Source organism: Lissotriton helveticus, chromosome 9 (assembly GCF_964261635.1).
Source record: "Lissotriton helveticus chromosome 9, aLisHel1.1, whole genome shotgun sequence".
NCBI classification, from domain to species: Eukaryota; Metazoa; Chordata; class Amphibia; order Caudata; family Salamandridae; genus Lissotriton; species Lissotriton helveticus.
Window position 1 is genome coordinate 1,288,529,154 of NC_136070.1, and position 20,819 is coordinate 1,288,549,972.

At 45.9% G+C, this 20,819-nt stretch overlaps 1 protein-coding gene across 1 annotated transcript in view; it reads left to right on the plus strand.

Moving 5' to 3' along the window:
* The window catches only part of STAB1 (stabilin 1), a 769,578-nt gene that overhangs the window by 737,504 nt on the left and 11,255 nt on the right, over nt 1-20,819 (plus strand). The window contains exons 66-69 of the mRNA XM_078661896.1: nt 4,792-4,944; nt 15,019-15,123; nt 16,625-16,771; nt 16,958-17,068. Of these exons, the coding sequence (XP_078518022.1) occupies nt 4,792-4,944; nt 15,019-15,123; nt 16,625-16,771; nt 16,958-17,068 (516 nt within the window). The remainder of the gene's footprint in view (nt 1-4,791; nt 4,945-15,018; nt 15,124-16,624; nt 16,772-16,957; nt 17,069-20,819) is intronic.

A 20,819-nucleotide genomic window follows, 5' to 3' on the forward strand; every position in this document is an offset into this window, starting at 1 on the left:
GACCTACAAGGGTGGCAGGGTGTCACATTGACACCCTGTGGCACCCCTGTATAGTGCACGGGTGCACATGTGGCAGACATACATGTATGTCTGCTACATGGCACTGAATAAAAAGCACAAAATTGCTTTTTAAAAGGTATTCGGAATTTACCACCAACTATTAGTTGGTGGTAAATAACGAATCCTTAAATGTAAAAAGCACTCACTTGAGTGCTCTCTACATTTAGGATTCGATAATTTACCGAATCGGTATGCTAAGAATTCGGTAATTTACCGATTCCTTAAGTTACCGATTCGGTAAATTACCGAATCCTACAATTTGGCCACCTACATCTGAAAAGCCTAATTGCCGTCGGTAATAGCCGAAATTCGGTAATTTCGGCCGTTACCGACCGGAATTAGGCTTCCTACATCCCGCCCTTAGTCTGGCTCTTTGGGAAGCAGTGGGGAATATGTAGCAGTTTTAATTAGGAGGTAGACGTAAAGAAGGGGGAGTTTAGCAGCCACGCGGGAAGTTCGCCCACAGGTCTCAAAACACAAAGAAGTCACGCAGTCTCTTGACCCAGTTCTGAACTGTCTCGGAAGCGCTCCTTCAACCCAGTCAGTCTCTCTCGCTACTACCTGGCACCAAGATGTCTTTGGGAGGGGCCAGGTGTGGACAGGGCAGTTGGTCCGCCACGATGAGGGTCAAAAAGGGAACGACCGATGAATGGGGAGTAACACGGGGGAGCCTCCCGATAGGAGGAGGCGTCCCGATCAGGATACGATAATCCGGGTCGTGCCGAAGCAATCCGGGCACAGCATCTGGTGCATGTTGGTATGATTCGCACAAGGCACTTCAATTTTCAAACATGATGAGTTGCAAATTGCGCACCTCCCTGGAAATAAGGCACAACGACCAGTGCACGTTGAGATGGGTTGCACCAGGCAATTTCGGTCACAACCAGCAAAGAGATGCAATTCCTTACCTCCCTGGAAATGAGGCACAACATACGGTGCAAGATGATACAGGTTGCATGAGACCAGTCTGGTCACAAACACACAGGAGCAAGCAAGTTCAGCAGAGCCACAAGAGGTAGAAGGAAGCACTACTACGGGTGTGCCCCCACCTCCAGGGGTCACAACCTATGAATTGGACACCACATGCAATGAGTATGCAGTCAGCGAGTTGCACAGGCGAGATGCGGCACAATCGATGAAACGGGCCAGGCGGGGTCATGCAACCAGTGAATCCACTCACCACCAACTAGATGTTTGAGTGTCAAGGTCCCCGCAGTATGGGAATCACCCGCCTTAGATGTGGGCTAGATTTCTGGGGTTCCGCACTGGGCAATCCAGTCTGCAGACACAAGTCTTAATTCCTTGCTCACACCACGTTACCAGTTGGGATCCAGTTGGGCCCCTGTGAGGCCAGCACTCACCAGATGTCACAGGTAGATGGTGTAGGTCCCTCATGGGAGATCTTTGATGTCCCTGAGATCTCTGGGAGAACAGGAGGCCTGTGGTCAGGCCCTAGGAGAGCCCTCTTCAGGGCACCACACTTCAGCAGGCCTGCAGCCCAGGCCAGCCACTATTTGGTCAGTTATCCTCCATGTGCACATTAGAGTCTTCTGGCAGTGTGCACCACACAGGCCAGGTTCTCTGGCCCCATGTCCCCACAAGTGTATCTCACCATTTTCTAAAGGATGCCACCTGTAGTTATACTGTTGTGTGTCTTTGAAGTTTGAGGTGGTTTAGGGGGTTTCCCTTTGAACCATAAATACCTCCCCTGAATTGTAGGCCTGTCTGCCATGGGGCCGTGGAATACAGATCCTAATATTTAGTGGGGTCATGACCTGGCCTGTGGGAAACAGGGTTTTATTGCAGTAGCCCGTCACCAATCTTTGTGCCTGTTTTTTGATGCACCTTTGAGGTGTACTTGGCCCTGCTAACCAGATACCTAGTACCAGTGTTCTTCCCCAAAAACAGAACCACAATTGGCACACCTTCATTGTCCCCTATAAGTCCCTAGTAAATGGTGCCCCTGTTACCTAGGGCATTGGGACTGAAGAAGGCCCACTAGGGCTGCAGCACGTATTGTGCCACCCTAGGGACCCCTCACTATGACCCTGCACACTGCCACTGCAGGCTGCGTGTCTTGGTGCAGAGAACATTGAAGAGTCGTAATGGCACACAGCCATGTGTGCCCAGCCCCCATGCACTGCATGAGGTAGAGGTAAGTCACTCCTACTGCAGGCCTTTAGCCCTAAGGTAGAGTGCACTATATCCTATGTGTGGACATGTCAGCATGAGCAGATATGAACCTATAATATCTAAGCCCATTCTTGGATACTGTAGTTGCCCAGGGAAGTCCTAGAAAGTACACGGGGTGAATACTTGTCAGCACTGTCCTAGCTCCGTGATGGCTTCACTGCACCTTAAGATGTTTGGTACCACACACCTTGTCTTCATAAATCCTCACTGGTGCCAGTGTTGGATTGTTTAATAAATGCACACATGAGACCCTTTACAGGGTCCCCTGTAAAACTACCAGGCACTGGTGTGGTCTCTGACCAGTCTCACCCGGCCTGCCACCACCAAACATGTTTCTGACCTCATGAGGGGAGAGTCAGCGCTCTCAGAGGCCAGGAACAAAGCCTGCTCTGGGCAGAGATGCTTCACACCTCCTCCCGGACAGGATGGCCTTTCAGGGCGGTAAACTTCAAAGGCGATGCTGCCTTTGAAATGCAACCCAGGCATCTCCAGATATTGGAGGATGCCAACCCCTTACCTGCTCCACTTCTGGTGGGAGGACAGGCGGGGAAATCAGTTAAATTAGGAATTGAGTCCCCATTCAGCCAGCACCACCTCTAAGGTGGAGCAGGTGATGTGGAGCCCACTTTTCATTTTCCTCCATCTTGGTTTGAGAGGGAATTAGCCAATTAGGGTCAGGGTAGTGCCCCTTCCCACGGGAAGTGATCACTTAGAGGGTGTGGACACCCTAAAGATAGGTAGCCTATTGGCTACTACCTGTCAATCCATTTAACACCCCTACATTTAGTATTTAGGCAGCATCCCTAGACCCTGAATTTTAGATTCAATGGGCACAAAGAAGATAAGGACAAAGAAGAGTTGCTGACCTGAGGACTTAAGGAGTCGATAGTTGTTGTGCGCTGTCTCTTTCCTGCAACTATGAGACCTCCAAGAACCCCGGAGCACCTTCAACCTTCAACAATCACCAAAGAACTCCCTTGGAGTAGAGGTATTACTCCCCTGCAGTCCGCAGGCATCGAACCCGCAGAACCCAGGTTCCCAAACAAACAAAAAGTGGTATACCAGCCCTGGAGGATCAAATCTGTCTCCCCTTCAAGTGTGGAGACACCAGGATCTACCGGAGCAGCGCCGCACCAATACCCAGGGTACCGGACCCTCTATAACATTTACTGAAACGAAGAGTCCAATCCGGACTCCAATTTCCCAGGAAGCAAGCACCCATTAAGACCCCTGAGACCCACTTTGTGAGTGGCCCAGCTGTTCCGGAATCTCCTTTTCAATCTGCCTGCCCGTGACTGTGAGGAAATCTTGATGCATGTTGCCCAGCTGACCTACCTGCTCTGCACCCGGCCTGGGTACCGATAAACCAGCTGTGCCTCCATGGTCCTGAGGCCCTTGCGACCTGCTCATTCGAGTGGGACTCCTTTGACTTAGCTTTAAGTCCCCTTGTGCAGTAGGGGGCCGATTCACAGAACTAACTAAAGACAAAATCCTAAACTTACTACTTTTGGTATTCACAAAAGTTAGGATTTTGTCTTCAGACAAACTTAAGACAGACTTAAGACAAAATTCTAACTTAAGTCTGTCTTAAGTTTGTCTTGAGACAAACTTAAGACAAAATCCTAACTTCTGTGAATACCAAAAGTAGTAAGTTTAGGATTTTGTGTCCTATGACAAGAGGCTCTTCGTAGATACAGGTGATGACATTGATCAATGTGTTCTTCGAAGACAAGAGCCTCTTCGTAGATACGGGTAATGACATTGATCAATGTGTCCTTCGATGATGAGAGGCTCTTCGGAGACACGGGTGATAGATATGGGTGATGACATTGATCAATGTGTTCTTCGATGACGAGAGGCTCTTCGTAGATAGGGGTGATGACATTGATCAATGTGTCCTTCGATAACAAGGGGCTCTTCGTAGACACAGGTGATGACATTGCTCACTGTGTCCTATGACAAGAGGCTCTTCGTAGATACGGGTGATGATATTGATCAATGTGTCCTTCTATGACGAGAGTCTCTTCAAAAATACGGGTGATATTGATCAATGTATCCTTCTATGACGAGAGGCTCTTCGAAGATACGGGTGATGATATTGACCAATGTGTCCTTCTATGACGAGAGGCTCTTCGAAGATACGGGTGATGATATTGATCAATGTATCCTTCTATGACGAGAGGCTCTTCGAAGATCCAGGTGATGACATTGATCAATGTGTCCTTCGATGAGGAGAGGCTCTTCGTAGACACGGGTAATAGATACGGGTGATGACATTAATCAATGTGTTCTTTGATGACGAGAGGCTCTTCGTAGATACAGGAGCTGCTGGGCTGCAGTCATCACCGCTGGCTCCTACTTGCGTTCTCTTATATTGTGAGCTCTCTGTATGTTCTTCCTCTATTCTGAGCGCTTCATGTGCCATATGTTGTTACAGTATTCTTAGCATGTTGTATTTCCTCCATGTACTCTGAACACTATGTATGAACCCCTGTGTTCCAAGCACTGTGCGTCTTATGCTTCTCTTTCACTCCACAGACTTTGACATGGAGGGACATTGAGCACCATGTGTCTGTGAGCGGCGTCCTGCTTGTGTCGTACAACCTCACCGAAGGAAGCCTTGTCCCATCCAGAACTGGCTACAACCTCTCCATCTCCACGTGTGCGGCCATGAACTGCACCAGTTCCCGGGTGAGGAACTCAACAGCACATGGGGCTTTGGAGGTCACCGGGCAGCACAAAACCTCTTTCCAGTGCAGGCTCGTTCATTCTGACCTACTATCTTGCTTCTTCTCTTCTCCCTCCTTTACCCTCACTCTTTGCTTTTGTTTGCTGCCTCTATCTTCTACTAGCTTTACCTCCGATCTTCAATAATCCTCCTACCTGTTTCTGGCTTTCATCGTTGGCATTCTTGGTCACTTCACTCCTTAGTTTTTGTTTGACATTTTTACTTCCGGCCATTCATGGACTCTTTGATTGCTGCCCCTTGTTTTCTTCTTGATGTCTTGTCTACGCAGTTTAGGTCCCTTCATTTGTGTTTCCTCTGTCATTCCGTGACTCACCTTCTCTCACTTATTTCTTCTGCTCCCTTGATCTTTACCTTCCTCCACCCTCCTTTCTTTGTGGACCAGTCAGTAATAATTCCATAGCAAAAGCCATGGCAAAGCCTCACAAAGTTTTATAATGATTGATTGTGGGTTTGTAAAGCGCTAGAATCGACTCTCGAAGGAGTATCTCTGCGCTGTAGACCGCTGGGGAACCCGTCCTGGCTTTCCCTGTGAGATGGTCCCTACTGGGTACCACCAAGGTGAAACCAGGCATCCCCGGCGTATGTGGGGGGCCGTTGTGGAGATGAGGCAAGCTAATGCCCAGACTGATCCCTAGTTAGAGTAGGCACCGAGGTGAGAATTATCGAGTCCTTTGACCCTGGTCCAAGACCCTGCCGCGTCGGGAATTGAACCCTGGTCCCGGGCCGTCCTCTGCTCCCGGGTCTGCCGCCTCTAATCAGTGAGCCACACCACTCCACTCCACTACACCTGGTTATGTGTCCATTAATGTAACTTTAAAAGTAGGTAGCTAAAAATTGAGTTAAACCCTTAAGAGGCAATATTAATAAAGCAAGAATGGGCTAAGCCAGTGTGTCTGGCTTGCTTTATGTTGATGGCACCACATGCAAAAATGCAAAACATGCCTGCAATAGTCACAGTAGCTACAGGGTGGTATGCTTTTGATGCATCTGAAATTGTGATGTAAAAGAAATGACAAGGTAGAACTGCTTTCTCACATTACTAACAACATAATGTGAAGTCAATGGCACTGTGTAACCATCCGCACATTGCTCTGGTCCTGTAGTATTGATCTCATTAGCTCTCACCAGAGGCAGCTGAAGCTGTCTGAAGACAGACACTAAACTGTGAATTGTGTATTGATAAGTAGTTTGGCAAGACAAATGTGTTTTATTAAAAACATTATCTCCTCCCTATTACACACCCGTTACCAAAATTATGCAGCAACTTTTCATCATACTATATATAATATAATCGTAACGTCTGGGCCAAACTCTCCACAGACACACCCTCATTGCACTTTGTATACAGGGTCGAGACATTCGCTCACCGCATGTTGAAACAGGGGTCTTTACATTCCATCACTGTGCATTGTATAGAGGGGTCACCTTATTCCCTCACTCTATGTCATACACGGGGGTTGGCACATTCCATCATGCATCGTATAGAGATGTTGTCACATTCCCTCACTTTGTGTCATCTACAGGGGGTTGAATAATCAACTAGTGACAGTGGTCATTAGACCCTTCTTGCACTACCGGTGGCAGAAATCCATCTGCATGTGTAAACACAAATTTACTGATACTTAGTTCTATTTGCAAAATTCTTTTAATTTGAAATAAATCATTTCATTTTTTCATGATTATCAGAACGTCCACTGTATGCATTTTCTACAAACAATCAATCTTCCTTGATGTTTTTTTTAGAAAACCAATACAGATGCTTTTTAAACAAAATCGATGAATTTAAACGAAAGCAAAATCAAATCCCAATGCATTTCGGGAATATTTCCCTTCATCAGGGGAGCTGAAAAACATAAAGCAATGATAACCTGTTTTAAGAAAAACCGTCATTCAGCACGTACAATTTACATTACATTATCCTTGATGCTTTTAGAACATTTCTCAAATTGTGATCTGTAAATGTATTTGAAGCAGAAACATAACCAAAAGAGATGCAGGACATACATGTGTTTAAAACATGAAAAGGTAAAAAACTGAGATACAAGAGAGCAGTGCTCCTCATGATAATACAATGTTAGGACAACCAAAAGAAAACATTGTACCAGGTTCGGAAGGTATGTTAAATATATAGGGCCTGATTCACAGAATGAACTTAAGACTCAATCCTAAACTTACTACTATTTTGGTATTCACAGAATGCACTTACGACTTTTGGCATTCACAGAAGTTAGGATTTTGCCTTAAGTTTGTCTTAAGTTTGTCTTAAGTTTGTCTTAAGTCTGTCTTAAGTCTGTTTTAAGACAAACTTAAGATAAAATCCTAACTTCTGTGAATACCAAACGTAGTAAGTTCATTCTGTGAATGCCAAAAGTAGTAAGTTTAGGATTGAGTCTTAAGTTCATTCTGTGAATCGGGCCCTTACAAACTATGATTGATCCAAATGAAAAAATATTTCACTGCATAGAAGCCTTAATGAAACTGTAGACAAATGCTGACAGTAAATAAAAAAGACCAAGAACTGCAGAGATCCTTACCGTGAGTGTGCTGAAAATATTTTGGTGTAAAGTTTTACCGATAGGAACGATGTTCGGTTTCTAAAAATAAAGAAAATGTTTAGATACTGAGTAGAAAAAGCTATCTGGACTAGAGCCCTTACGGGTACCAAGAACTACGTTCAAAAAACCATACCTTTGTTTCAAAATATGTGCGGTGTTGGAAAAATGACCAAACGGTGCTAATGGCGATCGACCTGTTTCATCGCTGTGGTATTCATGATCTGTGTGATCTGTACAAAAATTAATGATTGAAGTAAATTCATAGATCAATGTGACATAACATTTAATGAAAAAACGAAAAAAGGGGGGGGGATTATCTGACCTACCCTAAATCGAATCCGTGAACAAACAGGTATGAGTAGGTGCCTTGCCGGGAGGTCGATCCCGAAAACCGCCTCACCAACGTGGAACGTATGAGAGGGTAATTTGAAACCTAAAAATAAATATAAATTAATGCAATTACCTGGAACTAGATTATGTTGATAAATTCACCCTTGAACTGAAGGATGTCAACCTACCGAAAAATATGTAGCAGACTCAGTAAACTTCACGTTCAGAAAAATTGTCTAATATAACGATGGTATCTATTGCCGCTGATGGTCAAAACAGAAATACAAAAGTTAAGGAACTCCTCAGTCATTAAGAACGGGAATCGTCTTGTCATTCATGCTATGAATTAATACCTACATAATGAAGCAGCGTGAAACCAAGACGCTTTACTGAAATGACGCTGAATCGAAATATTTTCATGCGACTTCAGGTTAACAGGAAATGCTAAAAAAAGAAAAAGAAATAAAAATCAAACGTTGACCCTCCAATCTTAAAACGTGGTTACTTATAGGGATCACTGAGTCCACATACCTCTCTCAGGAGTATCAGGAAAATAACCTGGCGTCCAGTTTCAAGGATCGTAATCCAAAACGACTGTCGGTCTACCCGCGTTGAGACGCGAGTGAAAGGTAAAAAACGGACTGCGGAAGTTATTATTAATTGTGTTTTGTTAAGCGCAAACAACCCGAAGGGCTCGTAGCGCTGAGTATAGTCTGACTAGTGTCAGCTGAAAAGACCAAGATTAGATAAAAAGAAGAGTTTTCAGTTCCTTCCGGAATTTCAGAAGGTTAGATTCGCTGCGAAGGGTAGTAGGCAAGGAGTTCCAAGCCTTGGCGGCGTTCCAGGAGAAAGAGCGCCTGCCCCATCTGGTACGTTTGATTTTGTTCATGGTGGCCAGGAATGCTGTGCTAGATCGCAGTGATCTGTGGGGGAGGTAAGGGGTCGCTAAAGAACAGATCATTGCTGGTGCGGTCTTCCACATGGCCTTGTGCATAATTCACATAGATTTGAACAATACTCTGGCCTTGATGGAAAGCCAGTGAAGTTTCTTCAGAGCCGCTGTGCCTGATTCTCGCCGGTTAAGGCCGGCCGGAAGTGATCTATTTGTAGCGAATATCGCGATAAAGGAAAAAAACAAAGAACAGACTATAGATGGCTATGAACGGATGGGGTTAACCGTGAGAGATACGTTTAAATTTAAGAAAGTAGAGCTGATAGTGGCAAGTAGCGGTCTTGGTATTCATATATTGAAAACGATACTGATAAGTGAAGTAACCCGGCGTAAAGACCTAAAAAATGATCTATGTCAAAAGCAATAGAAGTGCCGCCATCTTGAAATTGCTATGATGTTCCCTCAAGTAATACAATACAGGGGGTTGTCACATTCCCTTATGCATCGTATAGTGTCTTGTTCCCTAGTGCATCGTATAGAGGGCTTTGTTGCATTCGCTCATTGTGCGTCGTAAATGTAAATGTCGGAATTTGTAAAGCGCACAGCTACCTCCCCCGGAGGTGTCCCGGCACTGTCCATATACCGCTTAGGAACCCTTCCTGGCTTTCCTGGGAAATGTCCACTCCTGGGCACCCCCCAGGTGCAGCCAGGCATCCCAGCGCTTTTGGGGCCATTGTGGAGACTAAGCAAGCTATTGCCCAGAGTTGCAGCGTGGGACCCATGATCAGAACAGGCACTGAGGTGAGAATATCCAGTCAGGGGAATTAATGAGCCGGAGAGCCGCCGAGGCGGGAATCGAACCTTGGTCCCTGGCCAGAGCTCTGCATCAAGGTCTGCCTGCTCTAACCATTGAGCCACACTTCTCCACGGGGGTTGGCACATTCCATCATGCATCGTATAGAGATGTTGTCACATTCCCTCACTTTGTGTCATCTACCGGGGGTTGTCACATTCCCTTATGCATCGTATAGTGTCTTGTTCCCTAGTGCATCGAATAGAGGGCTTTGTTGCATTCGCTCATTGTGCGTCGTAAAGAGAGGTCATCACATTCCCTCATTTTGTGTCACATACAGGGGGTTGTCACATTCCTGTGTGCATCGTATAGAGGGGTTATCACATTGCCTCACTCTATGTCATACAAAAGGGGTTGTCACATTCCCTCGTCCATCATATAGAGAGGTTGTCATATTCCCTCACTTTGTGTCATCTACAGGGGGTTGTCACATTCCTGTGTGCATCGTATAGAGGGGTTATTACATTGCCTCACTTTGTGTCATACAAAGGGGGTTGTCACATTCCCTCGTCCATCATATAGAGGGGTTGTCACATTCCCTCACTCTGTGTCATATACAGGGGTGATCACATTCCCTCCTTTTGCATCATATAGAGTAGTCATCACATTCCCTCACTCTGTGTCATATACAGGGGTGATCACATTCCCTCCTTTTGCATCATATAGAGTAGTCATCACATTCCCTCACTCTGCGTCATATACAGGGGGTCATCACATTCCCTTTTGCATCGTATAGAGTTGTTGCATTCACTCACTCTGTGTCATATACAACGGTTGTCACATTCCCTCACTCTACGTCACATGCAGGGGATTTTTACATTATGTAATTTTGCAACCTGTTGTTTACGTACCTGTCAGGTGCATTTGACTTGGTGAACCAGACCAAATTATGGCAAACAATGTTGGAGTCGGAGAACCAATTGTTTATTTCCTGGTTTGGTTTCACACTGACACACCACCTGTGTCCATTATGGTTTAGAGGGTGAAAATACCACTTCTTTTAAGATTGGCAAGGAACCATGGCACGGGTGTGTCCTGGCCCCTTTTCTGTGTGCCCTATATATTAATGAACTAGAGACTTTTTTAAGGCCAAGAGGTCAGGACATACCTCAGGTGGGTCATGCCCACTGCCAGTACTCCTTTATGCCGACGATGCAGTCCTTACATCACGTAATGCAAACGAACGGTCTGCAATCATTGTTAGACTAATTTGTCTGGTTTTTTTAAAAACTTGTATTTGTGGACCAACGTGATCAGCTAAAGCTCTGTCACATCATATCGATGAACGTGATCGAATCTTTCACGATGGCCTGCAGCAAAGGATGAAGTAACGCAATGTCATGTTGTATTGATGAACATTTTTTGGTTTTTTAAATTATTTTTTTATTGAGAGTTCATAAAAATAAGATATACTTTACAAGACATATTTAGTAATGGAATTAATGCAGTACAGGACACAAAAAATATACAAGTGTGTTCAAATTTCACCAATTCAGAAACTTACTTCTAAAGTGCAATGTGAATAAATATAAACAATCTGGCAGACTAATAAAAAAGATGCGGTTACAATTAAATATCGACAGAAAACAAACTAGGATTCAAATACACTCCAAAACTTCTCATATTTCTTGAGGGCCCCATATCTCAGTGCATATTTTCTTTCCCTGCCCTGGATTCGTAGTAGTTTTCCCTTCCATGCCTGAAAGGTTGGTACATGATCTGTTTTCCAGGACTGTAAAATTAGGGATTTCGCTATTAGAGAGGCAATAAAAAGGGGCTCGTCGTGTGGAGTATAATTTGAAGAGCAGCCTAGGACAGGAATTAAATCATCAAAAATTATAGTGGCCTTAAGCTCAATGGAGAGGTATTTTTCTATTTCCTTCCAGAATATCTGAATTTTTGCGCACTCCCAGCACTCCCAGACAATATGTTTCCAGGTGCCTTTTTCTTCACATCGGAAACATTTATCAGCGACGTGTGGAAAGATACTGTGGAGGAAAGAGGGGGTTCTGTAGATTAACCATTTATTATAAAATTGCACGCGTTTGAAGTTAGCGCCGCGAAAGATGGTTTTATTAAATGTATTTATCGTGTCCCATACCTGCTGGCTAATTTCAATGTCTTCCCTTTTTTTCCACCTCTCAATGATCTTACTAGAGATTTCCTGATGAACGTGATCAAATCTTTCACGATGGCCTGAAGCAAATGATAAAGTAACGCTACGTCATGTTGTATTGATGAACATGATCGAATCTTTCACAATGGCCTGTAGCAAACGATGAAGTAACGCTAGGTCATGTTGTATTGATGAACGTGATCGAATCTTTCACAATGGCCTGTAGCAAACGATGAAGTAACGCTAGGTCATGTTGTATTGATGAACGTGATCGAATCTTTCACAATGGCCTGTAGCAAACGATGAAGTAACGCTAGGTCATGTTGTATTGATGAATGTGATCGAATCTTTCACAATGGCCTGTAGCAAATGATAAAGTAACGCTAGGTCATGTTGTATTGATGAACGTGATCGAATCTTTCACAATGGCCTGTAGCAAACGATGAAGTAACGCTAGGTCATGTTGTATTGATGAACGTGATCGAATCTTTCATGATGGCCTGTAGAAAACAATGAAGTAACGCTAGGTCATGTTGTATTGATGAACGTGATCGAATCTTTCACGATGGCCTGTAGCAAACGATGAAGTAACGCTAGGTCATGTTGTATTGATGAACGTGATCGAATCTTTCACGATGGCCTGTAGTAAACGATGAAGTAACGCTAGGTCATGTTGTATTGATGAACGTGATCAAATCTTTCACGATGGCCTGTAGCAAATGATGAAGTAACACTAGGTCATATTGTATCGAACGTGATCAAATCTTTCATTATGGTCTGCAGCCAACAATCAAGTAAAGCTAGGTCACATCATATCTATGAACGTGATTGAATATTTCATGATGGCCTGCAGCAAACGATGAAGTAACGCTAGGTCACATTGTATCGATGAACGCGATCAAATCTTTCACAATGGTCTGTAGCCCACAGTCAACTAAAACTCGGTCACATCATTTTGATGAACATGATCTAATCTTTCACGATGGTCTACAGCACTTGATCAACTAAAGCTCGGTCACATCATATCGATGCACATGATCGAATCTTTCACGATGGGCTGCAACAAACAATGAAGTAACGCTAGGTCATGTTGTATTGATGAACGTGATTGAATCTTTCACGATGGCCTGTAGCAAACGATGAAGTAACGCTAGGTCATGTTGTATTGATGAACGTGATCGAATCTTTCACAATGGTCTACAGCCCACAGTGAACTAAAGCTCGGTCACATCATTTTGATGAACATGATTGAATCTTTCATGATGGGCTACAGCCCATGATCAAGTAAAGCTATGTCCTCTCCTATCGATGGTCTCCTAGTTCAGTCTGTAAAAACTTTCCAGTACCTTGGAGTTCTCGTTGACTCAAGCCTTAAGTCGGAAATTGGTCATAATGTCAGAGTGAGACAGCCATTGAAGGTGTTTCAGATTTTCAGGCAAATAAGGCTCAAGACCAGTTAAGGAGATGTTAGAGATTTATAAAACAAAATAAATTTCTATTGCTACTTAGGGGCTGGAATGTGGGCGTCCAGTGGTGCTAAGGACTCCAGTTAGCGGAGAACGCCTGCCTTCGAAGGCTTTTGTCAGTACCTGAATCAACATCTTCTTTACCTGTCATACTGAGCTTGGACCACCTGGTAAGATGTGGTAAAGCTCCGCCCATCGAGTCATTGGTTAAGCATTTGGAGTAAAAGCAAAACCCTGCTGAACCCTAAGATTACTCCGCATTCTCGCGCCCGAGATTACGGTCACTGCGTGCCCAGGCTAAAATACCTTAAAAAAAGCTTTGAAAAGATTGGTTTACTGGGTATTTTCTCCTCACCAGAAGCAAGAGATCTTTATACTAAGGAAGTATAAAGAACTATTTCTGGGGAAATACACAATGACAGGTCACTGCTAAAGGTAAACCAACCCGCTGTTGGTGCATATCTCCCACGTCAGGTCACTACAAATTTATTTGAACCATATCTCAGGTAGGTATCTAATGTCTACCGTAGACATTTACTAACCAGGTCTCGTTTTAACATTGTTCATTTGCTAGGAATGTTTCCAGAGAGGGGGCTTTGGAATGTAAGGGGGGGGGGTGTCCTTGTGATCACAAGTCTGAGAGTCCACCATCATCTCACCCTGTTCTTCGGTTCTTACAAGGCGCCACACATACGTGTTTATTTCCTTATTTAGTTGAAATGATTTTAGATATCATAGCACTGACCTCTTCTTTTCAGAAGGATCATCCTCTTGTTTGATTTTTGCATCTGTTGCTGGCTTCTCCCATTGTTCAATTAAAAAATAAATCAATTGTCTCTGACATAGGAGGCTCCTGGAAGAAGAAACCACTTCACCCGCTTCTAGCAGCTCTGCCTTCTGCACTTGTGAATCTTTGTAAACATATGAATTGTCATTTGTATTGCCTATTTTATGTCTTTTATTGTCAACATGGCCGAATAAAGAATACTGACAGTGAGACATCCTAGCACCTGGACCCTAATTCTTGCTTTCTTCCTCTTCACTCACAATTGGAGGGACACCCAGGCAAAGACTGACATAAACCAAACAGAGAGCAGCTAAAGTCCGAGCAAGAATCTTACCCTTTAACCCAGACCCGGTGCAGGCCCAGTATCCTTCATTCTTCTCCACAGTCCAGTATTCTTCATTCTCCCCACAGCCCAGTGGGGCCAATTCACAGAACTAACTTAAGACAAAACCCTAAATTTACTACTTTTGGTGTTCACAGAAGTTAGGATTTTGTCTTAAGTCTGTCTTAAAACAGACTTATGTTAGGATTTTGTCTTAAGTCTGTCTTAAGTCTGTCTTAAGACAAACTTAAGACAAAATCCTAACTTCTGTGAATGCCAAAAGTAGTAAGTTTAGGATTTTGTCTTAAGTTAGTTCTGTGAATCGGGCCCAGTGTTTTTATTCTCCTAGAAAGGCCCAGTGTTTCTCTTTCTCCTTCACAGGCCCAGAGTTTCTCATTCTCCTCCACTGCTGTCTTCTCACTGATTATTCTGTGCCCTTTATTGCTGCTTCTCCAGTTTATACTTCCTACATCTTTCTCAGTTTGTTGTGATACCTGTGCTGAGCCTTTTCCACTGCTGCTCCTCAGGGGTTTCATGGTCTCAGACTCCCTCAGGCCTCTCTCTGTCCCTTCTCCAACCCCAGTACATCGTTTGGTTTTGATTCAACCACTTTTATCTTTTTTAATGTTTAATCCAGCCAAGATCATCCACCTTAGTTCATTAACCACATGTTGTGCCTCTTGTTGCCCGTACAGGATTCAAAGATGGTGAACAACCGAGAGATTGTGGACTTCGACATCTTCGCCTTCAATGGAATAATCCACTCCATCGGGGGACCGCTCATGGCCCCTCTGGAGATCGTGAGTAACTCTTACTTTTACTCCTATGTAGATATCTATGTCCTACGAGTAGCAAAGGGTAAGAAACAAACTTTGAAAGGCCCCCTGCAGTCTTGTGTTCAAAGTGGAGGCTCATCTGAGGCTTTGTGTTAGCTCTAGAGGTCCCACCCAGAGTACTGTGCCCAGTTGTGTTGTCTCATCTGAGGCTTTGTGTTAGCTCTAGAGGTCCCACCTAGAGTATTGTGTCCAGTTGTGTAGTCTCATCTGAGGCTTTGTGTTAGCTCTTGAGGTCCCACCTAGAGTACTGTGCCCAGTTGTGTAGTCTCATCTGAGGCTTTGTGTTAGCTCTAGAGGTCCCACCTAGAGTATTGTGTCCCATTGTGTAGTCTCAAGTGAGACTTTGTGTTTGTTCTTGAGGCACGTGTTCTGCATTATACAGCACACATATAAAAAGGAATAAGCCTTTGAGAATAGTTTGTGCACACGTAAGTATCCCTTCCAGCACAAAAATTGTTCTGAGAGCAACACATGCTCCCTTGCGTCATGGTGCAAGACTGCCTGCGTTGGCGCTAGACAGCCAGAAGTGCACCAGCACTACGAGAGAGCAGAACTGCGTCACATCTTAGAAGATATGGCATATTTCTTGTCTCCCCCTTTGAAGCAACAACGGACAGCAGCCTCCCTTGCTGTATTGCACCGCGTCAAGGTGAAACACAGCACCATATTGCCCCTAATTTCCAAACTCCCACCTTGTGGAATAAGCTTTCACTGCAGAACCTCTTCCTGTGAGAGCGTGAAGTGCACGAAGGGAGACATCTGGCTGTGCCTCTGCAGGGCCTGGAGAGCAGCAGTGGTAATATAATAATAATAATAATCCACATTTGTAAAGCGCACAATCACCTGTAAGGGTCTCTAGGCGCTGGGGGCCGTTGGGAAGATTAAGCAAGCTATTGCCCAGAGTCACATGGTGCTGGGCTAATTTGGTGCCGGTGCCGGGCATCGAACCGTGATCCCCAGATTCCGGAATCAGTCGCCCTGGCCGCGGTGCCATGTGGTGGATGATAAGTTACATCATTTACCACAGACTGAGTCCAGTAAGCACTGGCTGCCACAGGGCCCAGGGAAGAGTCCTCACGAGGACCACTCAAATGTTTAGTGTGTTGAGGGCCACTGCTGAGTTGGAATCATCTTCTAGGTGATGTGGCCATGGCTGTGAGACCCTAGAGCTGCTTGTGATGTAAGGTAGAGGCGGCTTGCTGCTTCAAATCCAGAGCTGCATGTCGACATCAGACTATGACCATGTGACGTAGGTACCAAATAATCATGTTGTGCTGACCAAGTGTTTGAGGGCTTTGTGGCTCATGTACAATACACAACATAGTTAGGCAACGCTGACCAAGGACTCAAGACATGGTTGTTGGAATGAACAGATCACCACGAAGCAGCTAGCAACTCCAGCGCCTTGAGACCCTCAATGGTGATTTGATGTGCTTTCCAAAATCTGATTATTTATATTTTTTAGGTCTTGGATCGCACCACCCCGCACAGTCACGTGGCGAACGCCGTCATTGCCGCTGCGGTCGTTGGAGGTGCACTCATCATCCTGGCAGTGGCGTCCTGGTGCTACTTCAAACATCGAGACCAGGAAATCCAGTTCCACTATTTCAAGGTACGGTTCCACGTGCACTCACAGTATGGGCGGATCAGACCGAGGTACATGGTCCCACATGCACTGACCACAGGCGTGGATCAGACCGTGGTATATGATCCACATGCATGGGCAGATCAGACCACAGAGAAGGCCCTTCGCAGACATTTCATAAACACAACTTCCTTTCTATTCCCTCTCACTCAGGCTGAAATGCAGGAGGGCTCAGGATCCAAACAGGAACACGACAACCCGCCCATCGTCAACATCCCGAATCCGGTGTATGGAGCCCAGAACTCATTCTTCGAAGCATTTGGGGTGAGTGACTGTCTGCAAACTTAGCTGAGCCACATAGGCAACTCTCTCTTGAGCGCAAAGTGAACGACTCGCCAGTCGCCGGGTGGACCAGATGGATTCTTCAACAATGGCTGTAAGATCTTTCACTTGAAATCAGCAAAAAAATTAAGAAAAGGGATGGCGGACACGATGAAAGAGAGAGAAAAAATATATATATTGTAGATATTTTGCCTACTCTGCTCTGCTGATGAATTGTTTAAGTTTAGGAGTAGCAATACTTCCACAGAACCGTGGGTGCAGAACCAAGTTTTTATGAATCCTCATTTATTTAATTTTTGCCAACCCAATGAACTTACCGTCAGTAACGCTTGCAGGAAGCTGGCTCTTTATATAGTATACCAAAAAGAGGTATATTTTGTGGAGAGTCACAATAGCCCCTATGAGTGGACAGGGGCGTGCTCTAGCAATCCCAAGGTGCTCCTCTAGGGGGTAGTGTGGTCAAGCAGCCCTAGGCTTATCAAGGAGGAGTGTTAGACATTTGTTGCATACACAGAGTCAATTAATGATACAGAAACTCACTCAATAAGTAGATCCACACCAATGTAATAAAATAACACGTATTTTTATATAATTTTAGACACCAAGAACTGTCATCGGGTAAGTACTTTTTAAAATATCAGTTTTATAGAAAACATAACAGGAATGTTACCCTATGAGTAAAAACACATTTAGTGCATACGGTTACTTACCAGCAACCTCCAGGACCAATCTTCTGGAGTTACGGTAAGTATGTGGCAAGATCCAAGGTAGCACCAACAGGTCATCTCGGTAGGCGCTGGGGCGTCCGCGTGCAGATGTGTATTTCAGATACGGGTGCCCCGTTGGTTTTGATGGGACACGGTCCTGGGAAAAAGAGGCTGCAAGGAAGGACTGGGGGGCCAGTCCGGGTGAACTCACAGAGTGGCTAGGTTCTTGAGATGCTCGGGCACATAGGAGCACCGTTGGTTCACTTCCCCTCTGGCTGTGGGTCTCAGGTGCAATGGTGTCTTTAGGCGTCGAGTTTGTTCTGCAGGAGACTCTCAAGGTTGAGGGGGCCTGCAAGAAGAGGCTGCAGGCGGCGATTGGGAGTCCAGTCTGGGCAAACCCAAGGTTTGACTCTGGAGGGTCTCAGGACCTCGCTGGCACCGTTGGCCCACTTTGACTCGGGCTAGGGGGCACGGGTGCAGTGGTGCTTTCCGGTGTCAGGTTTTCAGCGGTCCGGAGTCCTCGTGGTTCTTCTTGGGTGTCTGCAGGGATGTAGCTCTGCTACTCCACAGGAGGTGATGGTTGCTCTTTGAAGTGCTTGAAATGCTCCCAGGTTTTTGGAGGCAGAGCAGGACGAGTTGACTTTGGTGCAATTGTTGGGGCCAGCAGGCAGGCTGGCAGGGTTGACGCCCAGTTAGTTACTGCTCCTCAGTTCTTGCTCTTCACGGCTCTTTGGTGTCCTTCTGAGGTCGACAGAATATTTTCTTGGAGCAAGGGGTCCTTTAACAACTAGATTTAGAGGTGTTAAGGGGAGTGAAGGGTGATAGCCAATGGGCTACTTACCCTCGGGGTCCCTACACCCCCTATATGACCACTTCCTGTGGGAAGTGAGCAGACCCCTGTTCCAGAGTTCCTAATTCTGCCATCATCAAGATGGTTGTATTTTCCTATAGGGGGAACATCAGGCATCTCACCTTGGGGTGTGACTGGCCTGGTAGTGCACCACGCCTCCCTGCATATCTAATTTCCCACCTGCCCTGGTGGCAAATGGGCCCAGGACAGGGGGCATTTCCCATATTTGGGGAATCCGTGGTCACATATCAAAGGCGGCAGAGTCCTTTGAAGCCTCCTGCATTGATATGCTGATTACTGAGCCATCCTGCTTGGAGGAGATGCCATCACCCCAGGCCAGAGCAGGCTTTGTTTCTGCCCTCAGAGAGCATAGGCTCTCACCTGCAGGGGGTCAGAAACCTGTCTGTGGGGTCAGGCTGGGCTACACCAGTCAGTAGGTACACCAGTGGCTGGTAGAGCTTCAGGGGGCACCTCTAAGGTTCCCTCGGGTGGAGAGGTGTGGCTCACTGGTTAGAGGCGGCAGACCTGTAAGCAGAGAACGGCCCGGGACCAGGGTTCAATTCCCGACGCGGCAGGGTCTTGGACCAGGGTCAACGGACTCGATAATTCTCGCCTCGGTGCCTACTCTAACCAGGGAACACACTCAGTAACTCTGGGCATTAAGCTTGCCTCATCTCCACAACGGCCCCCCACATACGCCGGGGATGCCTGGTTTCACCTTGGAGATACCCAGAAAGGGACCATCTCACAGGGAAAACCAGGACGGGTTCCCCAGCGGTCTACAGTGCCAGGACACTCGGGTAGAGTAACAGTGCGCTTTACAAGTATCCCACATTTACATTTTACATTTACAAATCCACCACTGGAATCAGTGTGGGTTTCTTCATACGAGGTGTTTGAAACCAAACACCATAGATTTCAGTGAAGCCATTGTGTAGCTGGTAAACTCGTTTTTACCAGTGTAAAGCCCAAGTACTCATTATGGCTTCCCTGTTCACTTGTAACTTGTAAGAATCGACTTAGAAATCACAGGTGCATCTAACCATGAGGCACAGGGCCCCACAGCGGCACCACCTTTGTTTGCAGACATCAGCTGCTTTCTGACCCGTCTGTGCCTGCAGACGCGGAATCCAAACTTCAGATTAGTAGTAACTGATCTGCAGATCTCTGATTGAGACCTTTATAATCAAAAGCGTCCAATTCACAGAATGGGAAGGGTGAGAGGGCCGGTGATGAATCTGCTGTTAGGCAGTCTCTCTGCTTATTCATCCGCCCTCACCTGGTGTATTCATCCACCTTGACCTGGTGTATTCATCCACCCTCACCTGGTGTATTCATCCACCCTCACCTGGCGTATTCATCCACCCTCACCTGGCGTATTCATCCACCCTCACCTGGTGTATTCATCCACCCTCACCTGGTGTATTCATCCACCCTCACCTGGTGTATTCATCCACCCTTACCTGGCATAGTCATCCACCCTCACCTGGTGTATTCATCCACCCTCGCCCGGCATAGTCATCCACCTTCACCTGGTGTGTTCATCCTCCCTCACCTGCTGTATTCATCCACCCTCACCTGGTGTATATATCCACCCTCACCTGGTGTATTCATCCACCCTCACCTGGTGTATTCATCCACCCTTACCTGGCATAGTCATCCGCCCTCACCTGGTGTATTCATCCGCCCTCACCTGGTGTATTCATCCACCCTCACCTGGTGTATTCATCCTCCCTCACCTGGTGTATTCATCCGCCCTCACCTGGTGTACTCATCCTCCTTCACCTGCTGTATTCATCCACCCTCACCTGGTGTGTTCATCCACCCTCACCTGGTGTATTCATCCGCCCTCACCTGGTGTATTCATCCTCCCTCACCTGGTGAATTCATCCGCCCTCACCTGGTGTATTGATCCTCCTTCACCTGGTGTATTCATCCACCCTCACCTGGTGTATTCATCCTCCCTCCCCTGGTGTATTCATCCACCCTCGACCGGCATAGTTATCCACCCTCGCCTGGTGTATTCATCCACCCTCACCTGGTGTATTCATCCTCCCTCACCTGGTGTATTCATCCGCCCTCACCTGGGGTATTCATCCACCTTCACCTGGTGTATTCATCCACCCTAACCTGGTGTATTCATCCTCCCTCACCAGGTGTATTCATCCACCCTCAC